Source organism: Lathyrus oleraceus, chromosome 3 (assembly GCF_024323335.1).
Source record: "Lathyrus oleraceus cultivar Zhongwan6 chromosome 3, CAAS_Psat_ZW6_1.0, whole genome shotgun sequence".
NCBI classification, from domain to species: domain Eukaryota; kingdom Viridiplantae; phylum Streptophyta; class Magnoliopsida; order Fabales; family Fabaceae; genus Lathyrus; species Lathyrus oleraceus.
This window is the reverse complement of record NC_066581.1, coordinates 56,375,290-56,401,563: the sequence shown is the minus strand read 5'-3', so window position 1 is coordinate 56,401,563 and position 26,274 is coordinate 56,375,290. Positions and strand designations below refer to the sequence as shown.

Here is a 26,274-nt window from a genome sequence, read left to right as displayed (position 1 = left end):
ACGTTCTTTGCAAAGCATGATGCTAAGTTTTGTTTTACTTTTCATTTTCGTTTTTGTTTTATATATATATATATATATTATATATATTATATAATATATATATATATATATATATATATATATATATATATACTCGTTGCCTTTGTTGATTACAATTAGATATGCAGTTGAGTGGTTAAGCAATTGTTTCATAATCCTTTTGTCATGGGTTCGACCCTTTGTATAATTCACTTTCTTTTTGTTTCAATGTTGTTACCATTTTATTTCCTATTTTTTTTATTATTTTATTATTTTATTTTTTAGGTTTAGTTCATTTCTTTCCGATACTTGTCTTTGATTCATTTTTATTGATTTAAAACTTCAAATTTTAATTTATAGATTCGACAATTTCCATGTCGTTTATCCATGATTAAAAATTTCGATACATTAATGGACATTTTCGCCGCGTTATGACCCTTTCATACACATTTCAATAATTGTCAATATGCACAAACTGACTTTGAGCATATTACCTAGATTTTGTTTGTTCCTCAATTTTCATTCGGCTTGCACGTTTTTGTGTTATGTGACTTTGATTCACATCCCCGCATCTCGATTTTAATCCGTGCACGTCCCGATTTTACTTCTTTCAATTTAATTTTTGAATGTCTTGTAAATATTACTTGTTGCGTTGTTTATTTTCTTCACATGGCTTACTCTTATGCCTTCTTACAATGAGACCATCCCCTCGCACTTACACTCAACCAGTTTTTGTTCATTTATTGGGCCCAATTTATTTACTTCACTATTTTTGAATCCCCATTCGACAAAATGTACCCCCACTCCCATGATGTGTAATAATTTTACTATTTTATTTCTTTATTTGCTTGACTATTTAGCTAGTTACTAACACAAGAATAAAATCAATTTCTTTTCAAAAAGATCAAAAATAATGACTTGATCCAACGTTGAGTATTTTCTCAATAAACAAGTCAATCCATTTCTATCTATTCCATTTCTTTCAAACCACTTCATTCAAATCTTTCTCAATCGTTCATCAAATGCTTGATCCAACGTCAAGTCGTTTTCACAATAAAAACTCAAAATAATTAATTCCTATTTAAGATTTTTCAATAAAAATGGAAATGGAACATGGTGGATACCATGAGCTCTTGAGACTAAAATTCGAGATGGATATCTCGCCTATCTTAGCTCTCGCCATCATCCAAAATCATCAACACGGTTTCGTCAAACCCTTTCTCAATCAAATTCAAATACACTTAACTCTTATTAAATACTTTTGCAAATAAAATGGAAATGAAACGTGGTAGATACCATGTAATCCCGATACTAGGATTTGAGATGGATATTTCGCTCATCCCAGTTCTCTCCATTACTCAAAACACATCAAACCAATCGAACTTTTTTCTCGCCGCCGTGCGATTGATCCCTAAACCCTTTCTCAAGCGAAAGGTATTTTGTTTCAAGACGATGCAAAGCAATGTTTCATCCACTTGAACGTGTGAGCAAGCTTGCGACGTTACCCACGAATGATGATTTGTAAATCCATTTGGATGTGATGCAAACGTCCCCTTCTCCACTTGTTTTGGGTAGTCCAACAATGTTTTCGTCGATTGACACAAAATAGCTTTCGCTAAAATCGACCAACAAACAAACATTTTCTACCCAGAGCTACGTAAGCCTTAAGTTCTCTATTGCATCCGGAGATACGTAGGAGCAGGATTTGTAAATCTTGTCAGGCCCATTAATAAAAAACTTAGGTTTAGTCCCCTTCATCAAAAATCCAAAAACTTTCTTCTCTTTTCTATTCTTTCTTTCCCAACTAATAACTTGAAGCCTAACATTTCAAACTAACACTAACGGTTCCCGTTGAGTACAACGGACATGAGGGGCGCTAATACCTTCCCCTTGCGTAATCGACTCCCGAATCCTGATTTAGTTGCGAAGACCATAATCTTTGTCGTTCTTTCTTGGGTTTTATCGATATTCCCCCTATCCTTTTTAGGAATAAATAAGGTTCGATGGAGACTCTATTTAGTCCATCATGCGAGCGTGCGAATGCGCTTTGCTAAGTCGTGTTCTCATTTTTCGAGGTGGGACAGATGGCGACTCTGCTGGGGATCCGGTCTCCTTAAGTGAGTCAAGCCTAGTTAGGACGTTTGTCTGCCTTTGTTTGTTTAATTGTGTGGCTTTCTTTATTTATTTCTTCTTCTATTATCTTTATTGTTATATTGATATATCTGTTGTTATTTGGTTCCATTGTGATGTTGGTATTTGGATATTCTGATTGCAAACCATGTGGGAAAGACTCTATACCCAAGTCTAGAGTGAAAAAACATAAGATAGGACGATGGTTGCGTAGTACAGACTCCCGAGGTGAATACTTCGTAAGAGTTCCTATCAGAACCTCACTTAAAGTAGATCCTTCTGCAAATATTGTCGCCCAAGGTGAATGCTTCGTAAGCTTCAATGTTTCAAAGGGTTCCATGACTCTAAGAACCTTTTAGAACATTGAACCTTTGGCCAACTAGGAATGATGGTTGCGTAGTATGGATTCCCGAGGTGAATACTTTGTAAGAATCGGTACGAGAACCTCGCTCAGAATAGATTCTCTAGATGGAGTTGACGATCGACAAGTATTTTCCGTAAGCGTCAAATATTCTTTTGAATCCATGACTCTGAGTACCCTGTTTAGAACCAAGTCGATGGTTGCGTAGTACGGACTCCCCAGGTGAATACCTCGTAAGGGTTGGTACGAGAACCTCACCCAGAATAGATTCCCTTGATGGAGTTGATGACCGGAAAGCATTTTCCGTAAGCGTCAAACATTCTCGTGAATCAGTGACTTTGGGGGTCCTTTGTAACAAAACCCTAGATCATACCCGGTGAGCACCCCGTTTTGGAAAGCAATCCGATTTATCCATACCTCGGACCTTTGAACCTGTACAAAAAAGAAAACACATTGCATCCATCCATTCATTGCATACGCATAAAAAGCCAAACTCTTAGTTTGTTTCAGATTGTTTCAGGAAACCAAGACTTGTTAGCAAAATGAATCCTGAGAGAAGAAACACTTTTAAGTTCAAATACAAGAAATTGGACCTCGCCAGTCTGCAGAAGCTGAGTGCCAAAGTGACACCAATCAGACTCAACAACTTTGAGCAAGACTATGGAAGAATTATGAACATCTTAAATGAGAAGATGGATGTGATGACTGCGGTGACTATTGCTCAGTTCTATGATCCACCACTACGTTGTTTCACATTCTATGATTTCCAGTTGGCTCCTACCTTGGAAGAGTTTGAGAGGATTGTAGGCCGAAATTTGAAGGATCATAATCCATTTCCTAAGTTTGATGAAGATATTCCTCCTAAGAGGATAACTTTAGCTTTGGGTTTGAAGGTTTCTGAAGTCGTGGACAATTGGGATGTGAAAGGAGCTTTAAATGGTTTTTCTAGGAAGTTCTTGGAAGATCAAGCTAAGAAGATGGAAAAAGAAGGGAATTGGAAAGCTTTCTATGTTGTGTTAGCTATGTTGGTATATGGGATAGTTCTCTTCCCAAATATTGTCCACTTTGTGGACCATCTGGCTGTGAGGATATTTCTCTCTGGTAACCCTGTACCATTCCTCCTAGCAGACCTTCATTATGCTCTCCATGAGCATCATGAGAAGAAAGGAGGAACCATTTTATATTGTGCGCAGCTGTTGCATGTCTGGTTTAGATCTCATATGCCCGAAGAAGGACCTTTTATCTCAAAGGAACTCAAGCCCTCTCAGAAATTAGCTTCTCTCACCTTCAATCATGTTAAGTAGTATATCAGGGATTGGGAAACCGAGGATGTTATTGTCAGCATTAGAGACTTCCCCAATGTACCTTTGATAGGAACCAAGGGTTGCATCAACTACAACCCCGTATTATCTTTGAGGCAGCATGGTTACCTTATGAATGGCCCTCCAAAAGCTGGATATTTAGAGCCTTTCATCTTGCACAACACTAAAGCAGATCACCCCATGGTGAAGAAGATCAAGAGGTCATGGCAAGAAATTATCAGAAAGGGTAAGGAATTGGGTAAGAGAAATGTCATCGTTCGAGAGCCTTATACTTGTTGGGTGAGAGAGAGGGTTCAAATGGTTAAACTCCCTTTTCCATTTGATCCTTCTATCTATCCGTTGGTTCTTGAGACATAGTTTATATTACCTGAAGATGTGGAGAAGCTTAATGCCCGTATTAAGGAGCTGGAATTGGAGAATACTGACTTGAGGGTTAAGCTCGGCCGAGTCTCGATAGAGAGTGGAAATTTGAAAGATAGTCAGCAGAAGAAGGACAAAGAACTTGAAATTTCCAACAAAAGGGCCAGGGAGTCTGAGGAAAGGAGAGAAAAGTTAGGACAAGCGCTCTACGGTACTAAGTCTGTGTTCAAGACGAAGGAGAAAGAGTTGGATAAAGCTGTAGTCCGGATCCAAAACCTTAAAAAAAATCTGGAGTTGACTCTTGAAATGAAGAGGGAAGCACGACTGATTTCTGAGATTCATACTCGTGAACTTGAGAACACCATTCAGAAGTACAAGGATGCTTGGGAATGTGAGAAGTTAAGGATTGAAGAGTTGGAAAGAGTTTGTACACGTTTGAACTATCAGATGGAACAAGTAAATTCTAGAATCTAGGCACTTAAGGGTATGGATCAGGATGCTGCCTATATGATGTTGCTGAGTGAGTGTAGATACTGGAGAAACCTCTATAGGGACATAGAGGTGACCAAGGCTGAAGACTTGCGCATCATTCAAGACCTCCAAGGACTTTACATTGAGTGGAAGGGAAATTTTTTGAGGCTGTCCAGATTTGCAAATTCTATCATGCAGGAGTTGCCTGAGAAATTGCAAGAAGCTGATTGGTGCATGTGTCTAGAGAACACTCCGCATCAAGTTTTTAATTTCATTAAATTTTGTAAGACGATGTTGGAAGGGTTGACTACCGACCTTGCTACGGTTCGGAAAGCCCATATGCCGTAGGCATTTTGTTTGTATTTGAACTTTATTCTAAATTAATGAAAAATCGCTTTTGGGATTCATTTTTTTGTGTTTTAATGTTTTATTGCTTTAAATACTTGCAAAAAAATGTTGTGGCATTTATGAAATGAACAACTGAAACTAACCAAGAGTAATGAAAAATCGCTGTTGGGATTCATTACACATGTTTTAATGTTTTATTGCTTTAAATGCTTGCAAAAAAATGTTGTGGCATTTATGAAATGAACAAATGAAACTAACCAAGAGTTTTGCAAACAAGATGCATCCATACATGCATTCATACATTATCAAAATAGAGTCTCACTCCGTCCTTTCTTCCTCCAGTGTCACATTGAATCTTTAACACCCGTACAATACTCACGCTCGAGCAAGACAAAGGATGGCTGAACAAGAGCAAGAGAGAGCTCGAGTTAGAGCTGAATTAGACGAGATCAAGGGAGGCATGTCCGAGATGAGAGAAATGCTACAAGCTTTGACTTTCAAATTTGAAGCTCCACAAGCGACCATGATTTCAGAGATCACGAGCCCAGCAGTCGAAGTCTAACTTCATAGGTCTTTAGCTTCAACCCTACCTCCATATGGGTTACCTTACGACTTCATCCCTCGAGCAGAGGTAGTACATGACATGGGGAAATTTGTCCAACAAGTTGTGCCATTGCCGGTTTACACCGATGCACGCCCAGTCATCCATAATGTTGCTCCACCAGCTGCTTATGCTAGGCCTGTTCCGCACTTTGAAGATCAACATCATCTGTATCAGACTGCCAAATCAACTGTTAGTGGTGATTGTAAGACCCCAATTTTGGCCCTAAGATCCCTCATGGCATCATAACATTGCATTTGCAAAGCCTCAAGGATCATAAGCATCTTGGTTCCCCTTGCCTTTGGATGGGACCTCTTGTGAGTGGTTTGAGATCACCAAGTATGCTTGAATTGTATATCATTGCTTTCCTCATTTTATTTACTAACCAAAGGCACAAAAATATGTCACTAACATTTCTTGTTTGTAGCTTGAGCAATCACAAGGTCTAAAAGCTTCTAGGAGATCCTTCGTGCAATGAAAAGGTCAAGAGGAGATGAAAGCAAACATGGTAATGGTTCCCAAGTAGCTCCCATCCATCAAATGTGCATCCCAAGCATCTCAATTCATCATTTTTGATTAAAGCAAGTCAAGGGATTTGAGGTTTGTTTCTCAAGGAAACCTTAATTCATCTGATCATCAACAATGCCTTGCTCATGAAGCAACCTCAGCCCATGGTTAAATACCATTAAGGGAAGTTCTTTAATTCATTATTCCATGCATATTTGAACTTATTCGAGTGTCCTCAATCATCAATTCATCAATATATAAGTTGTGGACTTGAGAAGTTGATCAGTCAATTCATCTGACTATGTTGAAATACACTGAGACCTAACTTTTTATGTGTTAGTCAAATGGAGATAACCCCAAGAGAAAATATGTTCTTAAGGACAATATGAACAACTTTCATGTTCATCAAAATTGGATTTGAAGCATGGAAGGTCATCATCCATTCCAAGACATTATAGGTCATTTTGACTGAAACCCTAATTTTGGGTCAACTTACCAAGAACATAACTCATTCATTTTTTATGATTTTGAGGTGGTACCAAAGGAATTGGAAAGCTTATTGTGTCTAATTCAAATGTTAAGTTGATCAAAACTTCAAAATCTCAAAATAAATACATGTGATAATGTAAAACATTATAGGTCACTTTGGGCCAAATGCATTGAAATGTAAAAAAGTCCAACTTCAAGTGCCCATAACTTCTTCATTAAAAATCTAAATGATGCAAACTTTAAGTCCAAATTGATTGTCTTGAAAATATATACAACTTTCATATTGAAGGTTGTATCATTTGGAGCTCGCATCATTGAGACATAAGGGCTTGAACATTGGCCAAATTTGGAAACTTCACTTATGCATGTTTTGCACCCTACACTTTAAGCTCAAATTTCACTAATTTCCAAGGCCCAATTGGAATTTTGATCAACATATCATTTGTTCCTTATGCAACAAGATTTCTAACCATTACTCAGAAGGTTGCATTTGGAGTTTGGAAGCACCATTTTCGAAGACATGAAGGATTAAGTACATTTTGTGAAATTCAATTCAATTGCCATGCATGAGCTGATTACACTTAATATACACGTCCATTTGCATTTCACATGAACACAGCAAGTCATTTCAATCTTCATTGGGCCTTCCACATGATCACACAAGCCCATGTAATGCCAAATCCATTTGCCATGCACACGAGTTAACTCATGCATTCAGCCCTCCCCAGCTATAAATACATGTGATATGCTCTTCAATTCTCCAACCTGAAGGTGCCTGAAATGCTGCAAGGTTAAATCCCTAGCCATACCTAAAGGAACAAGTTCATTTTTCTCCAAAAATTCAGATCTGAAATTCAATTGCATTTGGTTGAATTTTCAGATCTAAAGTTCCTAGACCTTCATCATTTGATCTATTGAAGCTTCTGTTTGCAAAAGGAACCAAGGAGAGTGACTCAAATCTTCATAATCCAAAGGTTTTGATCAACTGGTTTTTGCTTCGAATCTCCTTATACTTTGCTCCATTTGCCTTGATATTGTGTTGTCTGAAGTCCTCTATATAGAGGCATCATTATTGAGTGCTTAGTTGTTGAAATCGAGCAAGTTTAGTTGAACACCACCAAACTTCCATCTCTGATTTCTCTCTTAATAGGAATCTAGAGTGGAAGTGAGTGGTATAGGAGTGATGTACATCTCTTCACCTTTCGAATGGTACCTGGATCGTTCATTTTAGTTAGCATTTGAAACTCTGCATTTTTTGACCTTCGCCGGAGCTCACCGGAGAAGACGGTGACGCTGGCCACCGTCTCATTGCCAGATCAATCCTGAGCCATTGGATGCATTTTCCAGTTTATATCATAGCCATCAGATCTTATGACTTTATTTAATTCATTGTGTTTCTCATTGACCTTGGACTATGGTGCGCACGCAGCTCATTGCCATTAGATCCTCCACGTCAATTAATGAGGATCCATCCAACGCGTGTGGTTTTTTCAAATTTCTGAATTTTCCATTTTATTTTTTAATTCCATCTCATTTTCAAAAATCCATATCTCTTTTATTATTGGTCCAAAAAATATGGGACCAATTGCATTATTTCTCTTTTAATTTCTAGTTTCTAAAAATGATTTTTAATATTTTTTATTTCATCATTTACTATTTTGCAGTAATTTTCTCTTTTCTGGTCATTTTTAATTCATTTTAAATAGTTTCTGATATTCAAAAAACACAAAAATATTTTTCTAACCTCTTTGAATGATGATGGATCTATTAAAAATATTCTCATCAATTTATTAATTGATTTGAGATTTATTTGAGATTTTAGTTCAATTAGGTTATTTTTATTCATTTTTTAATTGATTAAAAATAGTTTCTGACTTTTAAAAATGCTGAAATTTTTTGTCAAACTTTGTTTGACCTTGTTGAACTTGGGATAATTCACTTGGACTTTTCAAAGTTGATTTGAAGTGAATTTCAAGTTTGACCTTTCTTTAATATTTTAATTCAAGTTTATTTCCAAATATTAAAAAAATGCCAAAAATATTTTGCTTATTTCGTGACCTCCAATCTTTACTTCACTTCTTTCTTTTATGGTTTGACCTTGATCTTCCCTATCTTTGGTCAACATTGGTTGATTGGTACATTCCATTTCATAATGCACTTTATTTTCTTCATTTCCATTATCCATCTTCTTCTTCTTCTTCTTCTTCTTTTCTTTTTTATCAATGAGTTAAAGGTTGATAAGTTAGCATTGATTAGGGAGGTTTAATCTTACTTGATTCAAATATAATTCATCTTGATCAAATGATCAAGTGAATGGCTTTGCATTAAGGATATATTGCTTCTTAAATCATGCAAAGGACTTAAACCAATACAAGATCATTTCTCATCTTCTTTTTGGCATGGCAAGTTGTTGGAACTTGGTTCACTAGTCAAGATTTCTAACTTGTGTTGTTGCCTACATTATTATTGACCGGCCTCAGATAGTTGTGACTTCTACATAAGTCCAATTACGATTGCTTAACATAGCGCTAAATTTGCCTTATGGCTCACTAACTACTAACACTAACCATTGACTATTGACATTTAATTCTTGCTCTTTACTTTTATGTAATTTACTATTCTTGTACATATTACTCATTTGCTTTTTCCTTTTCTCATTTGAGCATATGTTTATGTTAATGCAATTTGCCTTTTGCTCACTTGAGCACATAATTGTGTATATATTATTGTGCTTGTGTTTTGTTTTGATTGTTGTGGACCAAATGCAAAGAAATGGACAAATGAACTTAGTTTCTAGGACTTTCCCTATGCAAATTGAAGTAAAAGGACCTTAATGATGAAAATGGATTAGAAGGACCAAACCTCTAAACTCCCTCTTATCCATTCTTGATTTACTTCATGAAACTTGTGATGTGTGTGCTTTTGTGCTAGGGAATTTTATGAGAGCTCAAATTGAAGAACCATTGCCATGTTCATCCAAAGTGAAAGATAAAAGATGCATTGAGGATCTCTTAAGAGGCTTGTTTGATTGTTGTTTGAGCTTACTATCATTATGCTTGCATATTCCAAAGGATGGGAGCTACTTGGATCATCAATATGATCTCAAGAGAGGAACTCTGTTTGTGGTCTTGTTTCTTATCCCTTATCTCTTGTATGATTAGGACTTTAGCCATTCTTCTTCTTCCCTCCACTCTAACCCAAGCCAAAACTTTTGTGCAAACATTTAACATTCTTTTCAAACATTAGAAATCTAAGCCTTATGCTTTTGATTTCCAAACTCTCTTTTCATAATACTTATTCTGAATTGAACTTCTAAGTCAACTTTGACCATATTTCGTACATACTTTTCATTGGTAAATATAACCCATTCAAATACCTTTTTGTGGTTTCAATGGCCATTCTCTTAATCAATATTTTTCATAACCTTTAGCTATTAGGTTTGAGTTATCCCTGTGATAGATGTAATACTCACCTGTATCCTTAGTGATGGACAATGAGTCTTCCATGCTTATTATAGGGTTAACCACTCACTAGCATGTTGAAGCTATCCTCACATGGTGGATTTGTGGTTTTAGGTTGAGTTTTCTCCCTTGGATAACAAAAGACCTTAAGGCTTTTGGACCAATCAATTCACCAACTCATTTTGAGATTTTTACCCCGAACTACGAGGTTTTGATCCTAATCATTTTTTAAGATGGTACGTAGGCAATGGGTTCATCCATCCAAACGCAAAAATGTAAATAAACTTGTATATTCTCTTCTCATCTCTTCAATCATGTTTGCACAAATAAATTTTCACAAAAATACCAACCTTACAACAAGTATGAAAAGGGCTCCCTAGGAGTACCTAGGATGTTTTGGGTGCTTAAAACCTTCCCATTGCATAACTAACCCCCTTACCCAAATCTCTGACATTTTTACTAGTTTTTGATTTGATAAAACTTTTAGGTTTTTGTTCGCTTTCTAACCATTCCTTTGGATAAATAGAAGTGCGGTGGCGACTCGACTTGTATGGTTTACCTTTGATTTAGTCAATGTCTCTAATGGTGACGAATACCCCGCTACAGTGATGAAGTGAGATTTGAAGATTTCAGAAAAGTGAAGGAGAACATGCAACTCCTTGAGAAGAAGTTCCGAGCATTGGAAGGATACCACATCTCTGGTTCTGCTGCTAAAGAAATGTGCCTTGTATCTGGGTTGGTAATTCCGACTAAGTTCAAAACTCCGGATTTTGACAAATACAAGGGGCATATTTCCCCCAAAATCCACGTCATCATGTATTACCGTAAAATGGCCGCTCACATGGAAGATGACAAGCTGATGATCCACTATTTCTAAGATAGCTTAAGTGGGGCTCCTTCCAAGTGGTATTTAAGTCTGGATTAAAGTAAGATCATATGCTTCCAAGACCTATCAGACGCCTTCATCAAACACTATAATTACAACATGGATATGGCGCCCGATAGAAGACAGCTACAAAGCATGTTCCAGCATGACAAAGAGTCCTTCAAGGAATATGCTCAGAGATGAAGGGAACTGGCTTCTCAAGTTGAACTACCTCTTGTCGAAAAGGAACTTGCTGAACTATTCATCGACACTATCCAACCTCAATTCTATGATAAGATGATTGGAAGCACTTCTTCGGGTTTCTCCGAGCTTATCGCTATAGGAGCTCGCGTTGAATATGGCTTAAGAAATGGTAAACTTGTAGTCATGGCCGGAACTTCAAGTGCTAATCCGAAGAAGTTCTCTGGAGGGTTTCCCCAAAAGAAAGAAGGTGAAACTAATGTTGTGTCTATTGGCCAAGGAAGATCCCCTCCAAGATGAAGACAACAATAATATTCACAACAATAGTATGTTCAACAATCTTTTCAATATCAACAACCTATATATCCCGTTCAGTACGCCCCACAACCGTACATAGCTGCTGTGACGCCCGCCTTTAATCAAAAACTTGCTCAGGCTTATCAACCACCTCCAGTTTATCGACCAGCTCCAGTTCAACAACGTGCTCCTGTTTCCCCAGTTTATCAGCAAGCACCAGCAGCTCCTGCCTATCAACAACCGAGAGCTCATGCTCCGAGACAAAATGCTTAAAATCAAAACAGGAGATAGGGAGATATGGCAACCTTCAATCCAATTCCAATGTCATATACTGAACTTTATCCCTCTCTGTTGCAAAAGGGTTTGGTGGTTCCTAGACTTATGAGACCTCCACCAGATCGTCTACCTCCATGGTACAACCCTAATGCATATTATCCTTTTCATGAGGGTGCCCCCGGGCATGACCTAGAGGGTTTCTATGCTTTGAAGCATAGAGCTCATGAGCTGATTGATAGCAAGATTCCGTCTTTTAGGGATATGGGACCAAACATGAAGAATAATCCTCTTCCCCCTACGGAGAACCTGTAGTGAACGCGATTAAAGATACCTCCAATGGTGTTTTGGTTGAGAAGGTTGATGATGTTAGGACTCCTTTGGCAGCATTCCATGCTCGATTGGTGGAAGCTGGCCTGATTGATGTTTGTCATGACAACTGTGAAGAGTGTGCTACACACCCAAGGGGGTGTCAGATGTTACGAGATGATATTCAAGACTTGATGAAAAAAGGAGTGATTCAAATCTCTAGTGTTGTAAAGAATGAAGGTGTGTCAGTAATTGAACCTTGTTTCAATTTACCTGAACCAGTTGAAATCCCTTACTATAGTAGTGGAGTTGTGTCGTCGAATGGTCATCCGTCACCTGTTGAGATTTGTATGCCTACGCCGTTTCCATATAAAAGCACCAAGGTTGTGCCTTGGAAATATGAGATTACCATTGTGGATATGTAGCGGTAAATTTATGATCATCAAGATATGAATAAGCAAGACATCAATAAAACCAGAGTCGCCACCGCGCTTTTATTGTTTCCAAGGGAAAAGGGAAAAGTACGAACAAAACCCAAAAGTAAGAAGTTTTTAAATCAAAACTAATAAAATGTCATAGATTACAGGTAAAGGGGTTGGTTACACAGAGGGAAGGTATTAACATCCAAAGTGTCCTAGGTACTCTTAGGGAGCCCTTTCTTGTTTGCATAAGTATTTTGTACAAAATGATGTATACAAACAAATAGAATGGGGGGATGAGAAAAGAATTAATTAAGTATATTTTTGTGTTTGACAAGACCTTTGTGTAAGACCCCAATTTTGACTCTAAGATCCCTCATGGCATCATGTCATTGTTCATTGCATTGCCTCAAGGATCATAGCATGTGTGGCTCCTTTACCCTAGGGTTGGGACTTGTGTGAGTGGTTTGAAACCATCAAGCATACTTGAATTGTACATTATTTGTTTTCTTATTTTGTTTACTAACCAAAAGCACAAAAATATGTCACTAACATCTTTTATTTTGAAGCTTAAGCAGTCATGTGATCCAAGGCTCCTAGGAGGCCCCTATGCTTAATGAAGTGGCCAGATGAAGATGAAAGCAAGCATGACAATGGTTCCCAAAGACCTAAATCATCATATATGTCTCCTAAGTATCTCAATTTGTCAATTTGATCAAGATAAACCAAAGGGTTTGTGGATTGTTTCCCAAGGAAACCCTAATTCAACTGTGCATTGACTGTACCTTGCTCATGAAGCAACCTCAACCTATGATCAAATTCAATCAAGGGAAGTTCTTTAATTCATCAAGATTTGAAGTTTGGACTTGAGAAGTTGACCAATCAAGTCATCTAACTAAATTGAAATCCACTGAGACCTAACTTTTGATGTGTTTGTCAAATGAAGATGATCCCAAGAGAAAAAATGTTCTTAAGAACCATATGAACAACGTTCATGTTTATCAAAAATTCATTTGAAACTTGTAAGGTCATCATTCATTTTAAAACATTATAGGTCATTTTGACTGAAACCCTAATTTTGGGTCAACTTCCCAAGGGCCTAACTCCTTCATTTTTCATGATTTTTAAGTGATACAAATTGATTTGGAAAGTGTAAGATGTCTAATTCAAATGTTATGTTGGAAAAAATTTCATAATCCTAAAAGAAACACATGTGATAATACAAAACATTATAGGTCACTTTGGACCAAAGCCATTGAATCTTGAAAAAGTCCAACTTCAATTGCCAATAACTTTCTCATAAAAAATCCAAATGATGCAAAATTTAAGTCCAAATTTATCATCTTGAAACGATATACAACTTTGTTGTTGGAGATTTTTCCATTTCAGGCTTGCATCATTGAAACAAAAGGGCTGGAAGTTGGTCACCTTTGGCAAATTTTTCAAAGGCATGTTTTGTACATCAAACTTCATGGCCAGTTTTCACAATTTTCCAAACTTCTAATGGATTTTTATCCAACATAGCTATTGTTCCTTATGTCAAGACCTTTACAACCATTACTCACATGCCTATGTTTAGATTTTCCATATAGGACTTTCGAAGAGAGGAACATTTGTAATCAATTATGCATTTCACTTTGTAACTTCATGCACAAGCCAATGCAGCTTAGAATCCACGTCCATTTCAACTCCAAGTGACTTCAGCTTGCATTTCCAATTGGTTTTCGGCCTCACATGCGCCTGTACAGGCCCATGCATGGAGGATCCAAGGATCATGCACACGAGTTTCTTCTCACCTTGCGTTGCATTTCAGCTATAAATAGGAACCTTGCTTCATTCAATTATCAACCTGAAGGCATCTAAAGCTCTGCTGAAATCCATACCCAACCTCACACCAAAGGAATTTTGAATTTTCATTTCTCTTTTCAAGTTTGAATTTCAACAAAATCAGTTGATCTTCAACACTTATTCCTTAGCCTTGCACTCATACCATACCTCAAGATCAAGCTGCAAGCAAGAGTTTGGTTGGATCGTGCTCATCAAAGTTGCACTTCAAAGGTTTACATCTCAACTGTTTTGATTCAAATCTCATCATATATTATGATTTTCTTGTGTTTGTTTGGTTCTCTGAAGTCCTCGTGTGAGAGGGAAGCCAATGGTGGCTTTAATTTCATGAATTGATGCATTTAAGATTGAACACCTGGATTTTCCATCTCAGATTTCTCCTTCCATAGGGATCTTGAGAGAAATCCAAGGTTATAGGGGTGAAGTACATCACCCCAGCTTTAATTTGGTATAAGGCATGTGCAGTTTGGTTGAGGTTTCAAAACCTGCAACTGGTGGGCGGTTTCTGTTTGCTCACCGGAGAAGACGGTGGTTTCCACCACCGTCCCCACGTGGAAGAGCTCTGGCCTTTGGATCTCACATGAGCCTTTTAATCTCAGCCTTTGCCTTGTTTGACTTTTTTTAATTTGTTTTGTTACGCGTTGGACTAATGATAACCATGCGCGCGCGCCTCAGAGCCACAAGATGGTCCACATCAATTAATGAGTGTTGATCATGCGCTCCTGATTTTTTTGATTTTTATAATTTCTGTTTTATTTTCTTTAATTCCTTTTATTTTCAAAAATTCATAACTCTTTTATTTGGAATCACAAAAATATGAGACCAATTGCAAATTTTTTCTTTTAAAATCTAGTTTCATAATCTGATTTTTAATTATTTTTGTGATTCCGTTTAATATTTTTTGTGACTTATTTTGTCTTTAATAGTTTTTAATTCATTTTAATTACTTTTTGATATTCAAAAATATAAAAAATATTTTCTTAACACCTTTGGATCATGATAAGTCTATGAAAATATTCTCATCAATTTCTTAATTGATTTGAGATTTTAATTCATTTGTGTTATATTTTAATGCTTTTAATTGATTTTAAAATAGTTTCTGTTTTAAAAAAATGTTGAGAAAATTTGTCAAACCTTGTTTGACCATGTTAGACTTATGATGATTCAATTGGACTTATCCAAGTTGATTTGAATTGAATTTGAAGTTTGACCATATTTTGTTCATTTTATTTTATGTATTATTTTAATTCCAAAAAATACCAAAAATATGTTTGACCTTTCTTGACTTCTAATCTTCATTTCACTTATGTTTACCATTGATTGATGTTTATTCCATTCACATTTGATCATTATGTTTTGGTTATGTCATTTGAATTTTCATTTTGTATATTCCATCTTCATCTCTCATCTTCTTCTTTTTCTTTTGACCAATGAGTTAATGATTTGTGGTTAGCCTTGACATATGAGAGGCTTAACCTTCTTTGATCCAAATCAAACTCTACTTGATCAAAGATCAAGTGAGTTGCTTTGTGTCTAAGATAGGTGCTTCTTGGTCAAGCAAAAAAACCTAAAATCCATACAAGGTCATTCTTCTTTTCTTTTGGCATGGCAAGTTGTAGGAGCTTGGCTTACTAGTCATGATCTCTAACTTGTGTTTATTTGCATATAGTTTTATTGACCGACCTCAGATAGGTGTGACTACTACATTAGTCCATTTACGATTGCTTAACATAACGCTAAATTGCCTTATGGCACACTAACACTAACTACTAATTACTAACTTTTAATTCAAGCATTTAATTCTTGCAATTTACTTTAATGCAATTTAATTTCTTGCTCATTTATTCATATTGCCTTTTACTTTTGCTCATTTGAGCTCATGTTTATGTTTATGCTATTTTCCTTTTGCTCACTTGAGCACATTATTGTGTAAATATATTGTTTCTTTGTGCTTGTTTTGTCTTTGTTTGTGTGAACCCAATGCAAAAAGGAGAAATGACTTAGAATTAGGACCTTACCTATGCTTAATGGAGTTTCAAGAGCAACTAGGCCTCATGCCTTTAGAATGCTAAAATTGATTGAAGAGCAACTAGGCCTCATGCCTTTAGAATGTTTAATCTTGAAAGTTGACTTCAAAGGACCTCTAATTCTAAACTCATTCTTTGTCCATTCCTCTTATTGCATTGTGAACTTTTTGATTGTTTGTTCTTGTGCGATAGGGATTCCAAACTTGAGATAGTAAGAACGATCATTGTCATGAATAACCAAGTTAATAGAAAGACAAGGCAAATGAAGATCCTAGGAGCTTGAATGTTTAATTGTTGTGATTGCTTGTTGCTTGCTAAGTCCAAAGGAAATTAGCATCTTGAATCATCTTTATGATCTCAAGAAAGGAACTCCAAAGGTTTTATCTCTTCTCTCATCTTTGCATGTTTAGGACTAGCCCTTCTCTTCTTCTCTCCACTCTAACCCAAGCCAAACTCATTTTGTGCAAACATTGACATTGTTTTCAAAATTAGAAACCTAGGCCATATGCCTTTGATTTTTCAACCCCTTTTCATTAATACTTATTTTGAATTGAATCTGAAGTCAACTTTGACTTCATTTTGTAAATACTTCTAATTTGTAAATACAACTCACTTCAAGTTATTTTTGTGGTTCCAATGGCCACCTTTGTTAAAACGTTTTCATAAACATTAGCCATAGGTTTGAGTTATCATAGTGGTTGATGTAAACCTCACCTTATCCTTAGTGATTAGACTATAAATCTTCCATACTTATTATAGGGTGGATCCCTCACTAGTATGTTGAAGCTCTCCTCACATGGTGGATTGTTGGCTTAGGTTGAGTTTTCTCCCTTTGATAACAAAAGACCTTAAGGCTTTTGACAAATCAATTCACCAACTTGTTTTGAGATTTTTACCTCGAACTACAAGGTTTTTATCCTACGTTTGTGATGGTACGTAGGCAATGGTTTTATTTATTCAAATAACAAAATTGTAAATAATTTGTATATTATTTTCTCATTTCCCCAATCATGTTTGCACAAATGTTTTCAAAAATACCAACCTACAATACAATTTTACAAAAAGGGCTCCCTTAGAGTACTAAGGATGTTTTGGGTGCTTAAAACCTTCCCATTGCATAACCAACCCCTTTACCCAGATCTCTGACATTTTTATTAGTTTTTGATTTGATAAAATTTCTCGGCTTTTTGTTCGCTTTCTAACCTTTCCTTTGGATAAATAGAAGTGCGGTGGCGACTCGAATTGTATACTTACTTTTGATTTAGTCAATAAATCTAAAGGTAACGAATACCCCGCTACAGAAAAATGGTGACTCTGCTGGGGAACTTCTTCCTAGTGGGTTTAGCCTACTTTTTGCTTGTATGTCTTGTATGTTTATATTTATTTGTGACATATTTTTGTGCAAATTTGGGATGACTGTATTGTTTGTAATGTATGAATTGCTTGATATATATTGCTTGTGTGCTTGGTGGTTTCTTGTGAGATGAGTTTTATACCCGAACTCAAGTGCACTTATGATAGGAGAATGACATAGTCTTGTTGACTTGTGTGGAGTTATTCCTTAGCAAGTTGACTTGCAAGCCCATTCACTTGGTGGAGGTCTTGTTGGGATCAATAATGTCACACGAGTAGTCGTGGTTAGGCATTACTCTTTCCAATATAAACCTTAGAAGCCAAGGACCTTAGATACCTAGCCCATCTTGGCCTATTTTAGGACGTAGTATGAAGGTCGTTCAAGTGTAAGATTTGATACGATTGTTACGCGATACTACACTCATAAGAGTCTCTCTTGAAAAAAAAATTGGAATGCGAGTAGTCGTTTATCCGATAATATCCGAAAGATAAGATGATGACTATGGGAACCTTTTTAGAACATGATTTTCAGGTTTAATCATAGTACACTCCCTTTGGGTGGTTCTTAACCGAGACTCCATGCTCGTGACTTGCAACAAACCCTTGATTCGCGGTTGATCTATTCTCGTATATCCTTAATATCAATGGAACTTGTGTGTTGATAAGGTTTAAACCATAATCCACCAAAATGGATGATTGATATTAAGGATGACTTGATCCATTCCGTGACCTTTGTGTGGTGTGACTTGCTTGATCCTTGAGTGTGATTGTTGCATCCATGCATTCATGCATTCATACACATCCATATCATTAATAATGAGAAAATTTCAAGGAACTTGAGAGGTCTATTTGCAAATTTTTAGACATGGATAAGCAAAGAAGGAATACGAAGAAGTACAATTTCAGACAACCCGACTTGAAAGAGTTAACGAGTTTGACATCTTATGTATTAGATCCCTTGGAGTTCAAAGCTCGTCATGGGAAGCTTCTGTCTATTCTTGCTACTCAGGTGGATGAAGGTCTGATGAGTGTGTTGGTGTAGTTCTACGATCCTTTGTACCGTTGCTTCACTTTTCCAGATTTCCAGCTTTTGCCTACACTTGAGGAGTATGCCTATCTTGTGGGTATACCTATCTTGGATCAGTTGTCGCTCAGTGGCTTGGAGAGAGTTCCTTCTTCCCAAGAGATTGCTGATCTGCTTCACATAGATGTATCTGATATTGGTGCTCATATGACTACCAAAGGTGGAATTCAAGGTCTCCCATCTGATTTTCTCATCGCCCAAGCTATCTTGTTTGGGAAGGCCTTGAGTGAGGACGCCTTTGAAGCCATATTTGTACTTCTCATCTATGGGCTAGTGTTATTCCCCAACATCGACAACTTTGTGAATGTGAACGCTATTAGCATTTTCTCTACTCTTAATCCCGTTCCAACTCTGTTGGGTGACACTTATTTCTCTTTGCATATGAGGAATGCAAAGGGTGGTGGTACCATCGTGTGCTGTTTGCCTCTGTTGTACAAGTGGTTTATTTCACACTTGCCTCAGACGCTGGCCTTCAAGGAGAATAAGGGATGTCTACGGTGGTCTATGAGACTTATGTCTCTCACTAATGACGATATCTTTTGGTATAATCGTGTGTATGATGGTGTGAAGATTATTGATTCTTGTGGTGAATTCTCCAATGTGCCTCTTCTTGGTACATGTGGTGGGATTAACTACAACCCTACTTTGGCTCACCGTCAGCTTGGGTTCCCCTTAAAGGATAAACCTAATAACATTTTGTTAGAAGGAGTATTCTTTCAAGAGGGTAAAGATCCCCAGAACTTGAAGGGTAGAATGGTTCACGCTTGGCGCAAGATTCATAGGAAGGGAAGGAAAGAGCTTGGTCCGAAGAACTGTATAGCTTTGGAACCCTACACCTCTTGGGTGAGGAAGAGAGCTTCTGAGTACTGCATGCCCTATGACTATCCTATACCTACACCTATGGTTGTGGTTGGGCCTTCAACCCTCCCTAACCAAGGAGTAGAGGAGTTGAGAGATGAAGACCGTTCGTGTGCTTGGGTCCGTGAGCGATAAGAGCTACTTCAGCAACTCAGAGATAAAGATAATGTGATAGAATTTCTGGAGCATCAGATTATTGATGAGCCAGATGATGTGGTGACTTCTCTTCTTCCTCAGTCATCCAGGTTTTGGAAGAGGAAGTATGATCGACTCGCCAAGGAGAAGGCAGATATGGAGGCAGCCTATGAGAGAGAGGTGAAGAGGCTTCATGCAGCTTATCTTCCGGTCTCGAGAGCTTTGGATGATTGTTTCTAGGGTTCCATAGGATGTTCATTTTCCTTCTCTCTTGTATTGTATCTGGTTACCAAGACTGTACTTCTTTGGTGTAAAATTTTTCCAAATATTATTGATATGAATATTCCATATATGTCTTAAAAGAGTAATATTTCCAAATATTTGCAAATAGATCTCTATAAAATAAAGCATATGCATAAACATTGCATGCATCATATGCATAAGCAGGTTTTATTCAGAGCTTCTTGATCAGTGGTCTAACTCTGTGTTCTTCATTTATTTTGAAGATAAGCTGACGCACCGGTATAACACCAGGGCAAATCTACCAAAGCTGATGGATCATCTTGAACAAGAAAACAGAGAGTTGAAAGAGGAAGTAGCTAGGCTGACTGCCATGATGGAGTCAGTGCTGGCTGCTTAGAGCCAGTCTTCTCCAACACTTACAACTCCTCCCCAGAGGACGGTCATTTTTGAGGCTGCTTCCTCTACTGTGCCTACCGCCACTGCTCATTTCGCTCCGCCGACTATGCCAGTCGGGTTTCCCTGGGGGATGCCCGCAAATTTTGTGCGTGAAGGTCTCGCTCCAACCTTTGCTTCCATGCCGGCATCTAGCCCGGTCCTTCCTATGCCACCTCCCGTTGTGCACACGTTACCGAGAGTCGAAGACACCATTTGTCACTTTGTGCCATCTGAGGCCCTAGATGTTTATGAGAAAATGGACGCTATGAATGACCAATTCCTTGAGCTGCGCAAGGAACTGAAGACTCTAAGAGGCAAGGACCTCTTCAGTAAATTTGCTGCTGAGTTTTGCCTTGTGCCCAATGTTAAAATCCCTATCAAGTTCAAAGTGCCTGACTTTGAAAAGTATAAGGGAAATACTTTCCCTCTCAGCCATCTTGTGATGTACGCATGCAAGATGTCGACTCAGACAGAGAACGATCAACTCCTCATCCACTATTTCCAGGATAGCCTGTCCGGTGTTGCTCTCAGATGGTACATGGGTCTGGACAGCGCGAACATCCGCTCTTTCAACGACCTTGGCGAAGCTTTCGTCAAGTAGTACAAGTATAATGTTGATATGGCTCCTGATAGGGATCAACTGAGGGCTATGTCCCAGAGAGAGAAGGAGACGTTTAAGGAGTACGCCCAGAGGTGGCGTGAATTGGCCGCATAGATTGTGCACCCCCTCGAGGAGAAGGAAATGACCAAGATCTCTCTGAAGACCTTGAGTTCATTTTATTACGAGAGGAGGATAGCTAGTGCTCCCTCGGACTTCACCGAAATGGTGAACATGGGAATGAGGCTAGAGGAAGGAGTCCGTGAAGGACGTCTGACCAGAGATGAAGGCTCTTTTGCGAAGCGTTATTGGGGCTTTGCAAAGAAGAAAGAGGGAGAGGCACATGCCGTGTCTTCCCATATTAAACGAAGACCCTATGTGAAGAGGAAGACTGTTCGCCCTACTAGTAATCAGCACCAGGTGGCTCATATAGCACATGCCTTTAGGGAAGCTCAACATTACCAACATCAACAACAACCACAACATCAACAATATCAACAACAACGTCTTCCACAACAGCAGGCCTACCAGCCTCGAAACAACAACAATACCAACACCAACCACGATAGGAAGAAGGTTACTTTTGATCCAACTCCAATGACCTACGCTGAACTCTATCCATCTTTGATTGATAGAAAGCTGATTACTCCACGAGATCCACCTGCTGTACCGACCAACCCTCAGTGGTGGTACAAGCCTGAGCTACATTGTGTTTATCATTCCGGTGCTCCCGGACATGATCTGGAGAACTGCTATCCCTTGAAGACCAAGGTTCGAGACCTTGTGAGAAGTGGGATTTTGTTTTTTGAGGACGTAGGTCTGAATGTCAAGAAGAACCCATTGCCCGAGCATGGGAAATCTGTTGTGAATATGGTCCAGGGTTTCCCTGGAAAATATAAAGTCCTGTATGTCAGTCATATCAGGCAATATTTGGTCGAGATGCCCAAGCTGTTATGTGGATACAGTCATTATGAGCATGACCATGACAGATGCCGAGTGTGCACTGTCAACGAGAGAGGATGCCGCCAAGTCAGGAAGGACATCCAAGAGATGCTGGATCAGGGTGTGATCGAGATACTTCAGAATCGTGATGAGGATGAAGTGAATGTTATATCCCCTGTTTTCAGAATACCAGAACCTGTTGTTGTTAGATATGATGGCAGCAAGAAGAAGGTTTCTCCATCTCTTATAATCAAGCCAACGGGCCCTGTCCCGTACTCTTCAGACAAAGTTGTTCCCTACAGATATAACGCAATTGCGTTAGAAGATGGGAAGGAGATGCCATTGCCCTCCACTTCTGTTATGAGTATCGCTGATGTTAGTGGTGTGACCCGCAGTGGTCGTGTTTTTTCAGCGCCGCCGAAACCCCATGTAGACGTCTTGAGAAGAGCTGATGATGTTAATAATTATGGCAGTCCTGTGGGGACTTCTTCTTCTCCGAATCCAGGACTTGTTGTTGATAAATCTACTAAAGCTCCTGTCCTTGTTGGCCAGAATGGCATTCTGAAAGAGGACTGTGATGAGATGTTGAGGCTCATCAAGAGGAGCGAGTATAATGTTGTTGATCAGCTACTTCAAACTCCATCAAAGATATCTGTCCTATCTTTACTGATGAACTCTGAGCCACACCGGGAAGCTTTGCAGAGGGTGTTGGACGTGGCATACGTGGATCACGATGTCACAATTGAACAGTTTGATAGCATTGTTGCAAACATAACTGCTTGTAACAATTTGAGCTTTTGCGATGCTGATCTTCCCGAGGAGGGAAAAGACCACAATTTGGCTATACACATTTCCATGAATTGCAAGGATGATGCCCTATCTAATGTGCTGGTAGACACAAGGTCATCACTAAATGTGTTGCCAAAATCCACTATGGCTAAACTTTCTTACCAGGGGCCTCCCATGAGGCAGAGTGGAGTGGTAGTCAAGGCTTTTGATGGATCGAGGAAAATTGTGATTGGCGAAGTTGAACTCCCAATCAAGATTGGACCTAGTGATTTCCAGATCACTTTCCAGGTCATGGATATTCACCCATCATATAGCTGCTTGCTTGGCAGACCATGGATTCACGAGGCAGGCGCCGTGACATCCACCCTACACCAGAAGTTAAAATTTGTGAAAAACAAAAAGTTGGTGGTGATAGGGGGAGAAAAGGCTATCTTGGTAAGCCATTTGTCTTCCTTTTCCAATATAGACACTGAGGATGAGGTTGGGACTCCATTCCAAGCCTGGTCTATTGCTGAGCCTTCAAGGAAAGGACCTTCTTCATTTTCTTCCTACAATGATGCAAAGTTGGCCATTGAGCATGGCGCAACTACTGGTTTAGGACAAATGATCAAGCTGAAAGATAATAAATCCTGGGCTGGCATAGGGTATTCTTCAGGCATATCTAATGAGCGCGGTTTGTTCCAGAGTGGAGGTTTCATCCACACTGTTGAAGACCAAGAGGTTGCTGCCATAGTGGAAGATGATGCAGAGGAAGATTCTGGTAACTTTGTCATCCCTGGAGGAATCTGCAACAATTGGGTCGTTGTTGATGTTCCAACAGTTGTCCATAAGTCCACGTAATGTGTTCACTTTTGTTTAAAAACCCTTCTCCCATGCCAAAAGGAGGAGTGATGACATTGTTGGCACATTAATACAATGATATTCATTCAATAATTACATGTTAAATGTTTGCTTTTCCAAATTATTTTCCCTTTTTGCTTTTTTGCATGAAATTGGTAATCACTATAAAACCCTAAAAAAGAGAATAAAATCAATCTTTTCATCTGCATAATGATTTTCCTTGGTTGAATTCTGAAATCTCTTTTATATCCAAAATCATTATGCAGGTTGATCAAACCCATTGGACATAATGATCCAACACCATCTCCCAACTTTGAGTTCCCTGTATTTGAGGCCAAAGAAGATGATGTTGAAGAGATTCCTGATGAGATTACCCGTCTGCTTAAGCACGAAGAGAAGATCATTCATCTACATCTTGAGAATCTGGAAACAATCAACTTGGGGTCTGAAGATTGTGTTCGAGAAGTGAAGATTGGGGCACTCCTGGAAGAGTTTGTGAAGAAGGGGTTGATTGAGTTGCTACGAGAATATGTCGATGTCTTTGTCTGGTCATATGAAGACATGCCTGGTCTAGATACTGATATCGTGTAACATTTCCTGCCTTTGAAGCCTGAGTGTGTGCCTGTGAAGCAGAAGCTCAGAAGAACTCATCCTGATATGGCAGTGAAGATTAAAGAAGAAGTTCATAAGCAAATTGATGCGGGGTTTCTGGTGACTTCTACATATCCTCAATGGGTGGCTAATATTGTGCCCGTGCCTAAGAAAGATGGAAAAGTCCGAATGTGTGTGGACTATCGAGACTTGAATAAAGCTAGTCTGAAAGATGATTTTCCTCTACCACATATCAATATGTTGGTAGATAATACAGCTAAATTCAATGTCTTCTCATTCATGGACGGATTTTCCGGTTATAACCAGATTAAAATGGCACCCGAGGATATGGAGAAGACAACATTCATCACACCTTGGGGAACATTCTGTTATCGAGTGATGCCCTTCGGTTTGAAGAACGCCGGAGCCACGTACTAACGCACTATGACTACCTTGCTTCATGATATGATGCACAAGGAGATCGAGGTGTATGTTGATGATATGATTGCGAAGTCGAAAACGGAAGTTGAACATGTAGAGCACTTGTTGAAGCTTTTTCAGCGTTTGAGGAAGTATAAGCTCCGGTTGAATCCAAACAAGTGTACATTTGGAGTCCGTTCCGGCAAGTTATTGGGCTTTATTGTCAGTGAAAGAGGTATTGAAGTTGATCCTGCCAATGTCAAAGCAATACAAGAAATGCCCGTGCCCAAAACTGAGAAGCAAGTCCGAGGTTTTCTTGGCCGCCTGAATTATATTTCCAGATTTATATCCCACATGACTACCACCTGTGCGCCTATATTAAAGCTCCTCCGGAAAGATCAGCGTCACGATTGGACCGAGGACTTCCAAAAGGCCTTTAACAGTATCAAAGAGTATTTGTCCGAGCCTCTGATTCTGTCTCATGTACTTAGCAGTTCTTGAGGACTCTATGGGTTGTGTATTGGGTCAGTAAGATGAATCAGGGAAGAAAGAGTATGCTATATACTATCTGAGTAAGAAGTTCACTGATTGTGAGTCTCGATACTCAATGCTTGAGAAGACATGTTGTGCTTTGGCCCGGGCTGCTAAGCGCTTACGCCAATACATGTTGAATCATACAACTTGGTTGATATCCAAAATGGATCCAATCAAGTATATCTTTGAGAAGCCTGCTTTAACCGGGAGGATTGCCCGTTGGTAGATGCTGTTGTCTGAGTATGATATTGAGTATCGAGCTCAGAAGGCTATTAAAGGTAGTATCTTGGCTGACCACTTGGCACATCAACCAATTGAGGATTATCAGTCTGTTCAGTACAACTTCCCTGATGAGGAGATTTTGTATTTGAAGATGAAAGATTGCGATGAGCCTACGCTTGATGAAGGGCCAGAGCCTGGTTCCCAATGGGATATGGTGTTCGATGGCGCTGTTAATCAATATGGAAATGGTATTGGGGCAGTTATTATTACTACTCAGGGAACACATTTTCCTTTTACAGCAAGGCTAACTTTCAAATGCACGAATAATATGGCGGAATATGAGGCCTGTATTATGGGTTTGGAAGAGTGTATTGATCTTAGGATCAAGCATCTTGATGTTTATGGTGATTCGGCCCTTGTTGTTAATCAGATTAAGGGTGAATGGGAAACGAATCAGCCTGGCCTCATCCCATATAGAGATTATGCGAGGAGGATTTCAACATTCTTTACTAAGGTTGACTTCCATCATATTCCTCGAGATGAGAATTGGATGGCAGACGCTCTTGCTACACTTGCTTCGATGATTGTGGTGAAATTTTGGAATGAAGTCCCTAATATTACCGTGATGCGCTTGGATAGACCAGCTCATGTATATGCAGTTGAAGAAGTAAAAGATGATAAGCCTTGATATTTTGATATCAAATGTTTTCTCCAAAGTCAGATTTACCCACCTAGGGCATCTGTTAAAGATAAAAAGACTTTGAGGAGATTACCTGGCAATTTCTACCTCAATGGTGATGTGCTTTATAAGAGAAATTTTGACATGGTTCTGGTCAGATGCGTGGATAGACATGAAGCAGGCCTGTTGATGACTAAAGTCCATGAGGGTTCATTTGGTAGTCATTCCAATGGACATGCCATGGCAA

At 38.6% G+C, this 26,274-nt stretch overlaps 1 protein-coding gene across 1 annotated transcript; it reads left to right on the top strand.

Annotated features, from left to right (window-relative positions):
- Window positions 1-3,051: 3,051 nt before the first annotated feature.
- On the top strand, window positions 3,052-3,813 carry LOC127129634 (uncharacterized). Its single transcript, XM_051058785.1, has one exon. The coding sequence runs from the start codon at window positions 3,052-3,054 to the stop codon at window positions 3,811-3,813; it is 762 nt and encodes a 253-aa protein (XP_050914742.1).
- Window positions 3,814-26,274: the final 22,461 nt, after the last annotated feature.

Excerpts from the sequence above, each read along its gene's own strand:
- LOC127129634 (XM_051058785.1), top strand. The coding sequence starts at position 3,052 with ATGAATCCTGAGAGAAGAAACACTTTTAAGTTCAAATACAAGAAATTG.